Source organism: Manis javanica, chromosome 5 (genome assembly GCF_040802235.1).
Source record: "Manis javanica isolate MJ-LG chromosome 5, MJ_LKY, whole genome shotgun sequence".
Lineage (NCBI taxonomy): Eukaryota > Metazoa > Chordata > Mammalia > Pholidota > Manidae > Manis > Manis javanica.
The window spans coordinates 134,192,366-134,208,322 of record NC_133160.1 but is presented as its reverse complement, the minus strand read 5'-3'; the positions used below and the strand labels follow the sequence as shown (position 1 = coordinate 134,208,322).

The 15,957-nt window shown below is 45.1% G+C and overlaps 3 protein-coding genes across 14 annotated transcripts in view; 2 read left to right on the top strand and 1 right to left on the bottom strand.

Annotated features, from left to right (window-relative positions):
* The first annotated feature begins 227 nt into the window (after positions 1-227).
* SLC10A4 (solute carrier family 10 member 4) lies at positions 228-5,818 on the top strand. Its single transcript, XM_017674720.3, has 3 exons — positions 228-950; positions 1,691-1,901; positions 4,761-5,818. The coding sequence occupies exons 1-3, from the start codon at positions 379-381 to the stop codon at positions 5,265-5,267; spliced, it is 1,290 nt and encodes a 429-aa protein (XP_017530209.1). The 5' UTR covers positions 228-378; the 3' UTR covers positions 5,268-5,818.
* Positions 5,819-5,986: 168 nt separating this feature from the next.
* ZAR1 (zygote arrest 1) overlaps positions 5,987-15,957 on the top strand; it is a 42,549-nt gene continuing 32,578 nt past the window's right edge. For 2 of the 5 annotated variants that reach the window (XM_036998546.2, XM_036998547.2), the window contains exons 1-4: positions 5,987-7,585; positions 9,101-9,193; positions 9,275-9,349; positions 12,968-13,027. In XM_036998546.2, coding sequence (XP_036854441.2) covers positions 6,647-7,585; positions 9,101-9,193; positions 9,275-9,349; positions 12,968-13,027 — 1,167 coding nt within the window. In that variant the 5' untranslated portion in view covers positions 5,987-6,646. Of the gene's footprint in view, positions 7,586-9,100; positions 9,194-9,274; positions 9,350-10,521; positions 11,049-12,967; positions 13,028-15,957 lie in introns of those variants that run through there. The other 3 variants (XM_036998549.2, XM_036998550.2, XM_036998545.2) reach the window with 2 other exon arrangements.
* The window catches only part of FRYL (FRY like transcription coactivator), a 295,909-nt gene continuing 293,580 nt past the window's right edge, over positions 13,629-15,957 (bottom strand). For all 8 annotated transcript variants that reach the window (XM_073237639.1, XM_073237642.1, XM_073237641.1 and 5 more), the window contains one exon: positions 13,629-15,726. In XM_073237639.1, coding sequence (XP_073093740.1) covers positions 15,468-15,726 — 259 coding nt within the window. In that variant the 3' untranslated portion in view covers positions 13,629-15,467. The remainder of the gene's footprint in view (positions 15,727-15,957) is intronic.

The window sequence follows — 15,957 nt, the reverse complement described above, 5'->3', positions numbered from 1 at the left end:
TGTCAGGTCTTTGTTCCGCCCCTGGCTGCACTCTCAGAACCACTTACTGGTGATTCAAAGGAGGGGACTCGGCGACGGGGGCGGGCCTGCCGGTGCAGGGGCTCGGCGATTGGGTCCCCTTGGGCTGCGCGGTCTTAAGTGCGGGCGAGCGGGCGTCGGTCGCCCACCGCGCCCGGGGCCCACCTGCCGCGCCCAACGCCGCGGAGACGTCAGCTGCGCGCAGCCCAGACTTGGAACGTAGCCTCGTTTGGCCGCTGCGGACGGACAGACGGGCGGGCGGCGGCGGTCCCCGAAGGACGGAGAGAGGCGCGCGGTCGGACGGAATAGAAATCACAGCGCGGGACGAAGGTAGTCGCGCGGCCTCCCGCCGACAGCAACATGGACGGCACCGACAACGCCACCCTGCTCTTCGCCGCGTCCTCCCTGCAGCCGGACAACTACACCCTGTCGCCCAACGGCAGCAGCCTGAGCCCCGGCCCGGACTTCCCCGGCGCTCCTGCCTCCAGCGCCGGCCCCAGTCCCGCGCTCAGTCTCGGGCCGGGTCCCAGCGTCCGTTTCGGCCCCGGCCCCTCTCCGACCCCGGAGCCGACGGCCGGCCTGGGCCCTTACGCGGGGGGTCTGCCCTGGGCCCCCCACGAGACCCCGTTCTGGGACACGCCGCTGAACCACGGGCTGAACGTGTTCGTGGGCACCGCCCTGTGCATCACCATGCTGGGCTTGGGCTGCACGGTGGATGTGAACCACTTCGGGGAGCACGTCCGCCGGCCCGTGGGCGCGCTACTGGCGGCGCTCTGCCAGTTCGGCGTCCTGCCGCTGCTGGCCTTTCTGCTGGCCCTCGCCTTCTCGCTGAACGGGGTGGCCGCCGTGGCCGTGCTCCTGTGCGGCTGCTGTCCCGGCGGCAGTCTCTCCAACCTCATGTCCCTGCTGGTTGACGGCGACATGAACCTCAGGTACGGAGCGGTGTGTTGCTCAGGCATCTCCCTCGTCCCAGCCAACCGCCTTTGCAGCCGTGGGTTCAAGACGCGGGAGAGAGGAAGGAGAGGCGGTTGGAAGGAGGCATGGAAGAGGGAAGAGGAAAGTGGAAGATGTTGACGCCCGGGCTTTAGAAGTCGAGGCAGGCGTGAACAGGTAGTGCTGCGAAGGAAGATCTAGACCGGGACGGGGCTGCTCCAAGGGCCTGGGGTTTCGCCCGCCGCGCTCTCACCATCCGCCCTGAGTGCTGCGCTCCCAGCCCAGGCCCGTGCCCTTACAAGACAAAGGGAACTGGGATACCAGAAGCTGGGAAGTCGTCAGAAATGTGAAACAAAATAGGGCTTTGGGCCTCCAAAGAGAAAGTAATCCCATAGATAGGACAACCTAACTGAGTTCCATCCAACAAGTAGTATTTGGCAGCGTTCCAGTGCTTCTTAACAGGGTGCTTGAAGGGTTAAAAAAGAACCGAAAAGTGGTCCTTACCCTCAGAATCATCCAGACTATAGCAGCTCAATAGGCTTTAGAATCCCCCACCCCCCACAGCAGTCCTGAGTGTATTTTGTTACCCTGCTTAGACATGATGCTCCCTTGGCGCTGCCCAGGGAGGAAGTAGGTTTTCCCTAGACTTCAAGCTGGGAACGTACTCGCTCTTTCTTTCTTCTCTACCCAGTGTGCAGGAGAGGCCCATTGCGATTTCTGTTCACTCCCTTTTCTGCAGCATCATCATGACCATCTCCTCCACGCTTCTGGCCCTGGTGTTGATGCCCCTATGCCTGTGGGTCTACAGCCGCGCTTGGCTCAACGCCCCTCTGGTGCAATTACTACCCCTAGGGGCCGTGACCCTGACTCTCTGCAGCACTCTCATCCCCATTGGGTTAGGCGTCTTTATTCGGTACAAATACAACAGGGTGGCCGACTGCATTGTGAAGGTAAGGCCCCTCTTCCTTTTGCATATTCTACATATTCTTCCCTTTACATATTTTACATCCTTAGAGAGTCCTTGGTCTCTGACCCAGCGCTGAAATGCTAAGAAGCTTAGGGAAGAGGTATAAGGAAAAGGACTGGACAACCCTTGCGTGGATGACCAACCAACCAGACAAAAAGTTTGTTCCACAAAGAGTACTTCCACCTTTTGGACTTCCAAAAATGACGGCTTTAAGACACATCTTAATTAAAAACAGCATAAGAGAACTATTAGTATTCACAAGAGGAAACATATCATGGGGGGAAAGATGAAAATTCAATTAAATGGCAACATATTTTCCACTAACAGATTGTGTATTTACTAAAAATCAAAGCAGGTAAAATAAAATTATTTTAATAGAATTTGTGTAGTGTTTAACAATATAGTAATGCATTTCTAAAACACTACACACTACTATATTTTTAAAAAGTGGAACTCATTCTGAAAACTGTAGAAGTTTAACATGTTAATTTTCTAAAAATAAGTGCACACTGATAAGATCAAAAGTAATTTAAAAATTAAATCAGGGCAATGTAATGAAATACACAAAATATTGGTTTTAAAGCACAAAATAAAATTGGGTCCTGGATAAATAATGCAGAATAGATTGCCCTTACTAAATTTGTGTATGTTTCTTTTTCCTTCCCCATTGCAGTAATTCATATGGTTTCTACAGCTCGTAAAGGATGGGGATTTCTATTATTTTGTGCAATATTTCCAGTATTGCTTTATTTTTTAGAAAACTGATGATTTTTGTAGCTGTAAAGATTTTGTAATAGTTGAATGGAGAACAAAATTTAAAGATTTGTAAATTAAGCATTCTTTGAAAACTCTGAAATAGTAGTAAATAGGGTAAACCACAAACAGGATTCTCATTTTAGGAAGTTAGCCAAATAAAATATGTAACTAATTACTGTAAAATGCACAAATTCCTTTAGACAAATGAAGAGTAAAAGAGTCACTCTGATGTTTCAATTATGTAGATTTAAGAAGACATAATCTTTTGTGTTTTGCCCATATTAAAACATATTTCCTAAAGTAATCTGATAATACAGAGGGACTTCTATTAGTATGAAAAATAGAGGGTTCTTTTATGTACATATATTTATCCTTGAGTAAAAGAAAGTATGTTCTATAATAAACATATATCCTGAATGTATTATGTATATGTAAATATGTATACATGTCCATAGAGAATCTTAAGAGACACTAAGAACTTAGTAAGCTTAATTATTAAGCTAATACTATTAATGTGATGCCATTTACTAGAAAACCTTAGGAATTCTAAGATCAAATAAGCTATGCCCATGCTGAAAGCAGATAAATAATTAAATAATAAAAAATTTAATAAGATTATCTAACTTTGAGTTTAAGGTGAACCTATCCCTGTTTCTGGACCAGCACACAATAAGGTATGCTTTGTAACATTTTTATACTTTTGCAAACACTTTAAAATGAACAGTCATGAACAGTCAATGTCAGTGAGCACCCAAATGATTTAAAATAGTGCAAAGGAAACTTTGGAGCCAATATTTTTACAATGAAGAATCAGATTTCCTATCAAAACTTTTGATGTGGATATACTTTGAAAACTTAATATAAGAAAAGATTTTATTTATAATCATTTGGTTTTTGTAGTTGTACATTTGTAGTATGAGTACCTAATATAATAATTAATTCAATATCTTCTGGGGTAGACTTTTTTGACCAGCCCAGATACATTTTAAATAATTTTTGAAAGTATCAAGTATATGTCAACCCCACAGTCTCTAAAGTGGTTTCCTCCCAGGTATCCAGGGAACACCTAAACTTTTTGGATCACTTCTCCCACCCTCTTCTCTAATGAAAACAAGCTAACTACTAATCTGCCCAAGAACTAGGAAAGGAATTTTTAGGTTTCCACCTTCCTATTTACACAGCTTGTCTTAAAGGAGTGAAATGTACCAGTCAGACATCAAGGTGACACAAGTCAGTTGTCCTTTATCTAAAATCCATCTATTATATATAAGAATTCCTAGGCATCATTAGAGACATAGGTGGGAAATTTCTCATGAACAGATGAAAAGGGAGGAGTTGCAAAATTGCAAAGAATTCCTTACATCTTAAATTTTTTTTCTCTTACATAATCAAAGAGTTGGTAATTGTTTCAATGTTGCTAACAATTCTCTGAGATATAAAGTATTTTGCAGGTTAAAAATATCACACACTAAGTTTCATCATTGTTAATAGACTCCTATCTCACGTATAAAACCAGAACTAATTTCTAATGGAAAACATGGGGTCCTATTCAGAGAAAGTAATGTCCATTTGCTCATTCCGTTCATTAGACCATACTTGGTATGTTGGGCTCAGTTCTGACTGCTCTGTTTTTAGGAGACACATTCACAAATGAAACACATGCTCAGAATAGTCAGGACTCCACGGCAGAGTTATATGAAAGTCTGGGGACAGTCAGCCTGGAGGAGAGTAGCCTTTCCCTCATCACTGTTTCTGAAACTTCTGAAGAGCTGTTTTACAGGAGCAGTCTGGGCTGTTGTTGCTCCTGAGAGCCTATCCAAGACAGTGGTTAGCTGTTATAGAAGGCAAATTCTCACTATAAGGACAGGCATCCAAGTAATTAGAGCTGTCCAACATGGGTCTGTCCACCTGACAAGGTGACCTATCCATCATCAGAAATACTCTTTCAAAGACTATGGCAGAGAGCCTCATTTTGTGTAGTCACATTAGATGTGTCTCTTCCAAGAGCCTGGGATTCTCTTGCCTAATTCCTCTTTTGCTATCTTATTTTTGATGGCTTGTCTGTCTATCCATTTTCTCTTGCTAGGTTTCCCTGTGGTGTCTGCTAGTGACGCTGGTGGTCCTTTTCATAATGACGGGCACGATGCTAGGACCTGAACTGCTGGCAAGTATTCCTGCAACTGTTTACGTGGTAGCAATTTTTATGCCTTTGGCAGGCTATGCCTCAGGCTATGGCTTGGCTGCTCTCTTTCGTCTTCCACCCAACTGCAAGAGGACTGTATGCCTGGAAACAGGTAGTCAGAATGTGCAGCTCTGTACCGCCATTCTGAAACTAGCCTTTCCACCACGACTCATAGGAAATATGTACATGTTTCCCTTGCTTTATGCCCTTTTCCAGTCTGCAGAGGCAGGGATTTTTGTTTTAATATATAAAATGTACGGAGGTGAAATAGTGTACAAACAAGATCCTCTAGATGAAGATACAGATATTTCCTATGTGAGACGAAAAGATGAGGATATGGCAGACCCTTCCTATGGCGCAATGCAAATAGATAATTTAATAATGATGGAAACCACTCAGACTTCTCTCTAAACATGGAGATACACAGGAGCTTCTGTCTTGCTAAACTACAGCTTCATATTTATTGTCTCTGGTAGTGTTCATGGTTTACGTAAAGGATAACAATTGGTTCACATTATCATCATGTAACAGTTATGATCTTCCATTCTAGGGGTGCATTGTAGCAACCAAGTGTTTTCGCAAATAAATCAATGTCAAAATATAACTTGCACCTGGGGCTGCTGACCTGAAGCCTGAACAAATGTGTTTCTCGGTTTTCACTATTACCAATTTCTATGACTGTTTCAAATATGTAAACTCTTAGAAAACAGGGTCTTGGAAATGTAGAATTCTGGTGCGCTATCTTATATAAGTAAAAACAAGCTATATTTGTAGAGCATAACAGTTTAATGTAACTTGTAAAAGAAAATGTGTGCTTGCTCATTTTATGAATACCTGATGATGTTGAATTTTAACCTGTACTCAGAAAAAGCACCAAACAGTCCAATTAAACAGTGGAATATAGTTTTTTATTGTCAAACTTGTATCAAATCTGAAGAAAACAAATACAGTAATGTACTTGATTATTTGGTATCTATTAGTAATGAACAGCCAACATGTTTCTAGCAGACAAGGCACTTTCTTTTCAACTGGAGGCTTGATTTGGTCTTGGGCATTTATGTGAACACACCTCAAGTCAATTTATCATTTGGAGGGATGATTTGGTTAGGAAAATTTCTAGAACTACTTTCCACCCCAGAGACGACCAATAGTAATCAGTACCTCGTGACAGTCAACAGTACCTCGTGGTTTCCATTTGCGGTGGGGGCGGGGAGGACCTGCTCCAGCGGAGGAAACAGTTAGCCGAGGTACGGATGCCAGGGCTTTCTCTCTACACCCACGGAAGGGTTCGGTGGGTAGACTTCTCAGAACAGCTCTCGCAGAGACAATTAAATAACCTATAATCTGAGAACACAAGTAACAGGTCCCAAACAGTCCCCAAACCTTCGCGTTTTTGCTCACTAACGAGAGGCGCCCAGCTTCGCTGCAGCTTCCCTGGCGGCGTAGACACCTGGATAATCAAGGTATGGGGCCCACCTGGCTCAACCAGTACGGGTGATAGTTCTCCCTCGTTGGTATCTTCTTCACCTCGGGCAAATTCACTTAGAAATCAGTTCTCGCATCGCAAAGGCCGCGATAGCCTTTTGTCCAGATCATCGAAGGGGATTTGTGCCGACCTTCGTGTGTGGAAATTTTCCTCACACGGAAAGGCCTCGGCGGGGGCGCGAGACACCAGCCACGGTCGGACGTGCGCGGCGGGCGGGCGGCGCAGCGCGGGGAGCGGCGGCGGAGCGGGCGCCGGGCCGCCTATTTAGGGCGTGGCGGCGGCAAGGGGCTGCTGGGCTGCGCTTATGGCTGCCCTGGGGGACGCGGCGCTGGGCCGTCCCAGGTACTCGGCCTGCGTCCCTTACTCAATCCCGTATCCCTGTCCGCCGGCCGCCAAGGGCAAGGGCGCGGCGGGCGGGGGCTGCCCTCCCGCCGCCGCCTCCTCGTCTTCCTCTGCCGGGGCGGCCTCGTCGTCTTTCCCGGGCTATGCGCAGCTGACGGCCGCCGAGTACTTCGACAGCTACCAGCGGGCGCAGCTCATGGCGCTCCTGTCGCAGGTGAGCCCGGGCTTCGCCCCGCGGCCGCGCAGGGCCAGCAGCCGCGACGTGGCCGTGCAGGTGAACCCGCGCCGCGACGTCTCGGTGCAGTGCTCGCTGGGGCGGCGCACGCTGCTGCGCAGGGCCCGCCGCTCCGGCCCCGAGGGCTCGGCAGGCGCGGGCGGCGGCGGCTCGGCGTCCCCGCAGCCGGCCCGCCGGGGCCCGGAGCAGGGCAGCCCCCCGCGCGGCGCCCCGCGGCCCGTGCGCTTCCCGCGCACCGTTGCCGTGTACTCGCCGGTGGCCTGCCGCCGCCTCACCACCTACCTGGAAGGGGCCGAGCCCGCGACCGGCGAGCAGAGGTCCGGGGCGCCGGAGGGAGAGCGAGGGCCGCCACCCCCGCAGCCCCGAGGCCCCGAGGAGGGAGACATGCTGGCGAGGAGGGCGCCCCAACGGCTGCTGTCCGAGGAGGACGAGGACGAGGAGAAGGAGGAGGAGGAGGACGAGGCCCAGGCCGCCGTGCCGGCGAGCTGGGAGCCGGTCGACGGGCCGGGGCTGCAGCCGCGGGGGGCTCGGGGCGGTGAGGCGGCCCAGGGGCGCGCGCCCGGGCGTGCAGAGCATCCCCCGCCGGCGGGGAGGACCCAGGACGCCGCGGGCGAGAGGTTGTCGCCGCGGAGCCCAGAGCCGGGCAAGGAGCGCCTGCGCTTCCAGGTGAGGCCAGAGGTGGTTAGGGGACCTGGCCCGCAGCGCAGGGAAGCCCCGGAGCTGTGGGTCTCCTCCCGGTTCCCGTCTCTGCCCTCGCCTGTGGCTGCCCCGGAGGCGCCGGGCAGCATTAGGCACGCTGCCCGTCTGTGTGCCTTTCCGCAGACGGTAGCCTTTCTTCAACAGTAGGATTCAGTGAGCAAAGCCTGGTGGTTTGCAGTGATTGTAAAACACTGGCAGGCGCCGGAGACGCCCTTTAACACTTATTTCGAGCCTGTTTACCTTATAAAACTGACCGTGGGTACGTAGTACAGGGTTGATTCTGCACTTACTTGGATGATCTAGTCTTAGTATTCAGCAGGGCATCAGAAAGTGAATTTGCAGGCAGGAGAGTTGATTCCCAAGGATCCCACTCACATTTCTGAATTAAGTATGGTAAAAAGCCCTAACAGTTTACTACCCGGGTCCTCATCAGCTCTACACTGATAATTGCCTGAATTTCTAAAACTTCTAACAGAAGCGAGAGCTACTTAAATGCCTCTCTTAGGATCTCTCCTTGCTCCTGAAAAGCACCCCTATTCAGAAACTTAATATTGGTAAAGCATTGAGGCTGTGTGTGTTGCTGTCCGAAGTGCATCAGGCTTGGAGGGTCAGTTCACACTGGCTGACCCATCAAGGGCTGGAGGATCCTGAAGGGCACTGAGAAGTGGTAGGAGGCTCAAAGGAGTCCTATGGGGTCTCTTCCACAGCACCCTTTTGACCCCAGAGTTGAAGGGGGTGGGAAGGAAAGAAAGAATCAAGACGTTATATAACAGCTAGGTGATGTCTACATCATGTGATATTAAGTCATAACCTTCCCGGACTTCAGTTCACTCACCTGTGATATTGCCCTCTGTGCTCTCTACAGTTCCTGCCAGTTCTAAAGGCCTAAATCCAAAAACTTACAACTTTTTCACTAGTAAAGAAAAGCTGAAGAATAAGGCAGAGCTACTTTAGTTCATGTCAAATATGAATTATGGTTTATGCTCAGTTTAGATTCCTAGTACTACTGTTTGGAAATTGAACTAGCAGTGTAGAGAACTTAATTTTGGGTGAACATCTTAAAATGTTTTAGGGTGCAATCTATTCCTTTTCTTCAGCTTAACAACTTCCATATGTGTGTGTTCTAAAATCAAACCCGGATCCTACAGAGAGAAGGCCTCCCTAGAGAATCTCAAAGTTCAAAGAACCCTAGATGCTGGGCATTTCCCTTGCTTATCTGAGGGAAGCCATGTATTTAGTAATTTGCTTTATGAACCAAGCTAATCTGGCATATAGACTTTCTTGGGCCCATGCTTGTTTATCTGCTTAAGCCATTAGCTTATCTAGTTATTACATTCTAGAGGCTAATATGAACCTGGTCCTACTTTCCTCTGTGATGTGGGATGAAGTTGATAATTTTAAGTATCAAATAGATCCTTCCCAGCTTCTGAAATGGATAATTCAAATGTCATGTTGGTTAAACTCCGATGTCCTTTTGTTCAGTTCTTAGAGCAGAAGTATGGCTATTATCACTGCAAGGACTGCAAAATCCGGTGGGAAAGTGCCTACGTGTGGTGTGTGCAGGGCACCAACAAGGTGAGAAGTACCATGGAACCGATGTCTTTTTGACACCGGGGCCAGAGGGCTGTGCTTTAAGTGTTTCCTCTCTCATCACAGGTTTACTTTAAGCAGTTTTGCAGAACTTGTCAGAAGTCTTATAACCCCTACCGAGTGGAGGATATCACCTGTCAAGTAAATCGGATGTTTGCATGTCATGTCTGAACTGGGTAGTGGTGGCGAGGGTCTTGGTGTCGTTTCTTGAATATATTTCCTAACAGAGCCTAGGTTCCCAGTGCCCTCAGGTTCTTGACTGATTTTTGGTAGTAGTCAGAAATAACTCCACTGGGCAACAGGACTGTGGCGACAGTTTCCTTCTGCCCTTGCAAATCTTGATCATGTTAATGGCTTTAGAGACTTACCTCACTTGCAATACAGAAAAATGTTTGCTTTACCTAGCATTCAGTCTAGTGTAAGAGAAAGAAAACTGAGAAATAGAATACCCTTCTACTACCATGAGGTGGTAAAGGTCACCTGTTCTGCCCTGATGCTTTTATGAAGCAGACACCCAAGTTAAAGTATTTAGTATGAGCATGGAGTTTAAAAGTTTCTTGCCTGAGAGCTTGCAAAAGATTTGTTTTAAAGTAAACCTAAGTAGCCTAACTTTATGGGTTTGACTGGTAAGATACTGCTTCTTTACTATTAAGCACTGCCCTGTTGTCTAACTAAAGTCACCCATCACCACACATGGAGCCTGACTTGCCAGTTCAGGCGGCCTAGTCAGTGCACTTGACTTGGAAGCATGAACATCTTGGGGTGGGTGGAGAGAAACAAAGCAAGAACAGCTGTTTAGATTCACTTATTTAGCTCATGGCAGAGTAGGGTAAGGTTCTAAATATGCCTTCACCACTCTGCTCCTGGCTCAGAGCTGCTGCTTGGCCTCATGCCTCAGCTTGAAGCCACTTACAGCAGGTGGCAAGGTGAAGACAGCCATGACCCAGGCCGGCCCTAGGGCTTGCTACCAGTCATACCCTCATACCTTAGGGGAGGGGACCAGGAAAGCTGCTTGCTTGTTCTCTACCCTTCAAGTGCAGGAAAAGACTTCCTTTTCAACAATCGTATTTCAAAAGAAACTTCACAATTCAGAACTGAATCCTGCATGACATGGGACTGTGACTGCCTGTTAAACTCTCTTTATTCCTAACCCTGTGACTGCCAGAAGGGCTGTGGACAGAACAGGACCAGCACAGGGCCGTGCCTTAGAGTGCGTTCAGTAAATATTTGAAAGGACAAGAAAAATAAGTTGGAAGTGCTAGTAATTACCAAGGGTTTATCTTCTGTATGTGCCTCTCATTTTGATTTTTCAGAGCTGTAAACAGACTAGATGCTCCTGCCCAGTAAAACTTCGCCATGTTGACCCTAAGAGGCCCCATCGTCAGGACTTGTGTGGGAGATGCAAAGGCAAACGCCTGTCGTGTGACAGCACTTTCAGCTTCAAATATATCATTTAAGTGGATGTTTAAAAAAAAATTCCTGGTGGATATGTGCTAGTGGAGCAGACGAATTAGCTTTTTTCATGCCCTTCCTCTCCCTTCTCAAAATATTTCATGGAAGGCTGTACTTTTGACAAAGCCTTTAAATAAAAGTATTGCAAAACAATTGATAAATCGCCTAAAACCTTATGTTTTTGAAAAGTCCAGGAGAGCTTGTGTTGTGCTTGCCGCTTTACCTTATTTAATATTCATTAGAAGGGCTCAGAGGTGTGGGGTTTATGGCTTATGTGGGTCTTTTGGACTGGAGCTTACAAATAAGTTATTGATTAACAAACCATCTAATAACCAAAATAAGCTTTCTTCTGGGGAAGGAGGAGGCAGAGACCTGCTTGGTGTATGAGGGGACTGTTGGGGATAACCAGAGTCAGAACCCTGAGTGGCTGGCTAGCTTGGGGGGGGGGAAGCTTCAGTGCCACTGGTGCCCTCAGTTTAGTAAGCAGTAAAGTCCTTGGCAGGGGAAAGGCTGTGAACTAAGCTTGTTCAGTCACGGTTTCATAGATGGGGACTGGAACAGGGTGGCTCAGGCAGCTTTTAGATGTTAGCTTCATCAAATGATAAGGTTTCCTGAATGTCCTTGAAGAGTTCAAGTTAGTTGGACTGAGACAACTTGAGCTTTTGTTTTTATCGGCTTGCAGTTCTAGACCTGGAAGCGGTGTTTTGCACCATGTACCAGGGATTCTCATCCTCACTGACCCTTCAGAGAACTCTGAAACCCTGCTCCGAGGGCTCTCCTAAGTAGGGATGACACTTCTTTAGTTTTAGGGGATTCTGATGAAACTGGAGTTGAAGCCTGTTGGTTTAACGGTTATAGAAACCACCTAGCTGCAACCAGGTGCTAATTAGGCCTCCTAATTTTCTAATCCTCCTGTTTAAGGTTAACCTTTACTTCCATAGAGGGACCATACAAATAACATCTTGGATGCTTGTGCATAGACAAATATGAGAAATAACAGAACCTGAAAAGAGTTCAAGGCATCTAGAACCCTTAGAGCAAAATGGAAAGGCCCTTCTGCAAACATATGGACTTGTAAAAATGCAGATTCCTAGGCTCCTCTCCCCACTGAATCACTATTTGGAGGTTAAGCATTTATAAAGACCCTGGATGTTGCTTATGGAATTGAAGTGTGAAAACCACCAGTTGAGTCAGCCTTGCACTTACTACAGAAAAACGCAGATAATGGCCTCTGCCCTAATAGTTTCCAGGTTAGTGGGTCATTATTTTCTGCATTAAAAAACGGTAGAATGGAAGTTCTGCCATGTGATTGGTATGAAAGAGTAATCTAAGTGCCTGTAATAAATAGGGGATCAGGCTTAGAGAAGTCAGTAAAACTTTGCCTAACAAATGATATTGCAGCTGACCTCAAGTTTGGATGAATTTAATTGGGCAAAGAAGGAAAGGAGAAATTTTCCAGACTAAGGTAACATGTACAAAGGCCCAGTGGTTGAGTACTCTGGAGGACAGGGAAGGGCATGTTGACAGGTGAGACTGGAAGGCCCAGATTGGGAGGACTTTTTAGACCTCACTCCAGAGGCCTGGTCTTTGTCATCAGTTCACCAAAAAGTTTTAAAGCTGTGGTGGGTACAGTGACATTTCACCTTTAAAAAGAAATGGTCATTTTGGCTGAACAGTGGATGCCTGTAAGCCAGGAAGGAGACTTGTGAAGATCAAATGAAATGGTGTTGGGGTCAAAGGGAGAGGAACAAGAACTCTAGGGATGGGTGAAAGTGATGTTCTGTTCTAACCCTGTTGCCTCTGATGTGGTTGAGGGTAGAGAGATGGAAGGAAATTCATTGGATTAATGTAGTATGCAAGTGGCACATACTGCGCACTCAGAACACTTTTTGAATGAACCAGGGAATAGAAATAGACATGTAGTGTATCCTGAGGCTATTAATGTGGGCAGTTTTAATATTGTTCACCACTTTCCTACTAGAGCAGCTACTCTCTCAAGAGAGGAGGGCAAGGTCGGAGCTGTGGCAGGCGGTCAGGCACTGGACAGAGCAGTGCCCTTCTGTTGTAAGGGTGGTGGTAACAGCAGTGGGAAGGCACTGTCACTGTGGATGAGCACAATTAATAAAGTGTGATTTTTATTTTTTGAACAAGATTGAGAGGCTAGAAATATCTCTGGGTGACAAGTACCTCTAGTTTTCAGCATGTTCCCTGTTGCTAAAGTGACAGTGGCTTACTTTGAAAATTAATAAAATGCCATAACGTAGTTATAGTTACACTGATTCTGGTACCTTCTTTTCTTTCACTTAGGTTATGCTGGTGTGGTATATGAGCTGTTCTTATGAACGAGGGAAGCTTACTCTGGCTTTGGTGAGTTTGTTTCATGAGAATGTTTATCCTAGACCTATGGTAGTTTGCACTACACCCTCTATTTTATATGAGTAGATGTAGAAAATATTTTCTAAATTGTGTAAAAAAATTGTATGGCTCTTTTCAAAGCAGCATGAAAAACTGCCAGATTTCTTCTCTTGGTGGTGGTGTTCTATGAACTTACTACTTAAAATAATGAATTTAGTGAGCAAAAGGGAAAGGCTGAGCAAAAATTGGGCTCTGATTGGAAGTAAAGGTGTTTAATAAACATTTGATATGTTTTGTTAAATGTAAACTTTGGAGTTCAGAGGACGAGTAGCAGAGAAGTTCAGGTTTTAGGAAAATCCAACTGCAGGACACTATTAATCCTGCATTTGCATCTTGCTTTCTGAAGGTGTATTCATTTTCATTACATTTTTAATAAACTTAGTTACATGTAAATGAATATGAAATTTCAATGGTTTGAAAGGTAAGGTTTGGTAATTGGTTAAATTGACTAATTTTGTTCTCAGAAAAATTTAAGAATAATGAAGGTAATATCTGAAAAGTTTCTAAATGATTACACATTGTAATCATCCTTTCTCAAAACACAACACAAACCGACAGCTACAATGCTTTTTATTTTAACAAAAAGGATATATAAGGAAGGTGAGTTAAATAGGAGACGGTAATAGAGGATGTAAAGTGTGGTGTGTCACTGGACACCATCCCTCTCTTCCTGCCCCACACCCAGTTATTAAATAATTTAAAGGACACCATTTACAGTACCAGAACACCATCAAAATAATTGTTTTTTATCAGGGTCAAAAAATACAGTGATTCTGAATGTGCCTTGACCAGTTATGGAACTTTACAGGTAATATAACTATACTTAGCAGTCCAACAGGGTGCACAGTGCCTTCAATTAGTGCACTTGAGCATAATTACATTTCTGGCAGGGTCCACACCCCCAAGAAAAGGCAAAGCCAAGCATTTCATCTCTACATTCTAAACCCTGGAATCACAGAGCCCAGTTTAAAAGAAGAGTCACAGTGGATAAGAGATGCATATACAAAAATACAAGGTGTTCCCTTCAGATCAGAGGAATTGTGGGACTACATTCATTTCTTTTACAAAATACTATTTAAGAAAGGACTGCGAATCCAGTTCATGCTCTGCTGCGGGCTTAGACGGTGAGTGAGTATGCTGCATGTTTTGGTAGTCAGTCTTCAGGCTTCTTTTCATTTTCCCCCAGAGCCCCAGATTCCTTTAGGGTGAAACACATTGAGGCTTGAATAAACACATAAAAAATGCATTCACATCTCTCTTCTTGAATTCTGCAGACTTCAGAGCCTGTAAGTCATGTATCTACCATCAATGACCACAACTTTTCTTTAGCTTTGCACAGCTGTTCTTGTATAACAGTGCATTGCACAAATGTACAAGAAGATACTGGTTTAAATCTATAAAGTTTCTATACTTACTATGGAATAAAATAAGTTAACTTTCCTAATGAGAATAGCTGACGGGCAGCATACATCTTTATTTTACATTTTAAAGTCTCTGCAGGCATCTACTTTGGTTAGTTATCAACAATCGTAACATAAGCACTGATCAGAGAACTGAGCAGCATTCCAATAACGTTAACAGATATATTATTTCTTTTCGAAATACTGGGAAAGACCAGTTTTAAAATATTATTAAAATGTTCTAACATTTACACACTATGAAGAGTTAGATCTAATAAAATAAAATTTCTTCAAAAATAATCTTGCAGTGCTCTTTTAGGCATGCTCTGAAACGTTATCACCAAACATCCATACCTTGAAAATATGACTATCACAGATTCACACATCCCAGCTCACACACACACAATTCCTTATACAGACTAAAAAACAAAACACCCACACCCTATCCCACATGTTGAAAAAAATCAATGTTTTCTGCAAATTAAATCCTTCTGTGTAGAGCTATCCGACTAGACATTCTGCATGTAGATGATGAAGCATCAGTCGTCGGTTATGACTGCTGGAAATCCAAGCAGCTTTGCAGGTTTTCAGCTAAAATGAACCAGCATTGATTTCAGCCTCATGACACCTGCTTTCCAATGTCTCAGTATTAGAGGCCATTATTGCAAACATTCTTAGAATTCTTTCTCCAGAAAGTAATGTATTTGTATGCATCACTTTTAGCCCTTTTCTTTTCACATAGGTTAATTAAAAAACTCCTTCTTCGTACAGTTACTGTGGGAGGTATTGGCAGCTGTCCAACAGTTACACTTTTTTCCCTTCTGATCTTTTAGTCTGACATTCTTTTTTACCTGGGTAAGTGTGAAATTAGTTACACTATGGTCGTGAATGCTGCCAGAAAAAGGTATCAGTGAATTGCAAGGGTTCATAAAAGGTGCTTGTTAATATTCTTAATCTTCAGTTTAGTTTCTTTCCTAAATGCCTGAAGTTCCTCAGAATCCAGTGCTCACCAAATTTCCAATTGGTTTGGCTTGTGCTAGAAGTTGGTATGATTGCACCATGCGTAGAGACTCTCTTATTTCCAGATTAAGTTCCATCAATTTGTAGTTGGCTTCTGACATGTCCAGGTCAGAGCCTATAATCGCAAAGCTTCCTGTCTGGCCCAGCGTCTGGTGATGGAAATATATGTGTAACAGCGTCTGCACAGGGTCATCTTCACAACTGCCAAAGATATCACTGGGCCAGAGAGACCTGAAAATACATGGTACTTTTAAGTCCTGAGGCTCATTCAAGCACTTACTGTAATTAACTGTGTTTTAAGTTAATTCTTATAACAACAAAATTTCCTTGTGAATCACTGAGGATGTTTTAATATTTGAAAAAATATAGTAATGAAAGTAATAATGAAAATTTAAAATCAGGGTTATTTCAGTGGTTACTGTAGAAAACAACAGTCATGCTTTCCAAATTGTACAAAGATGT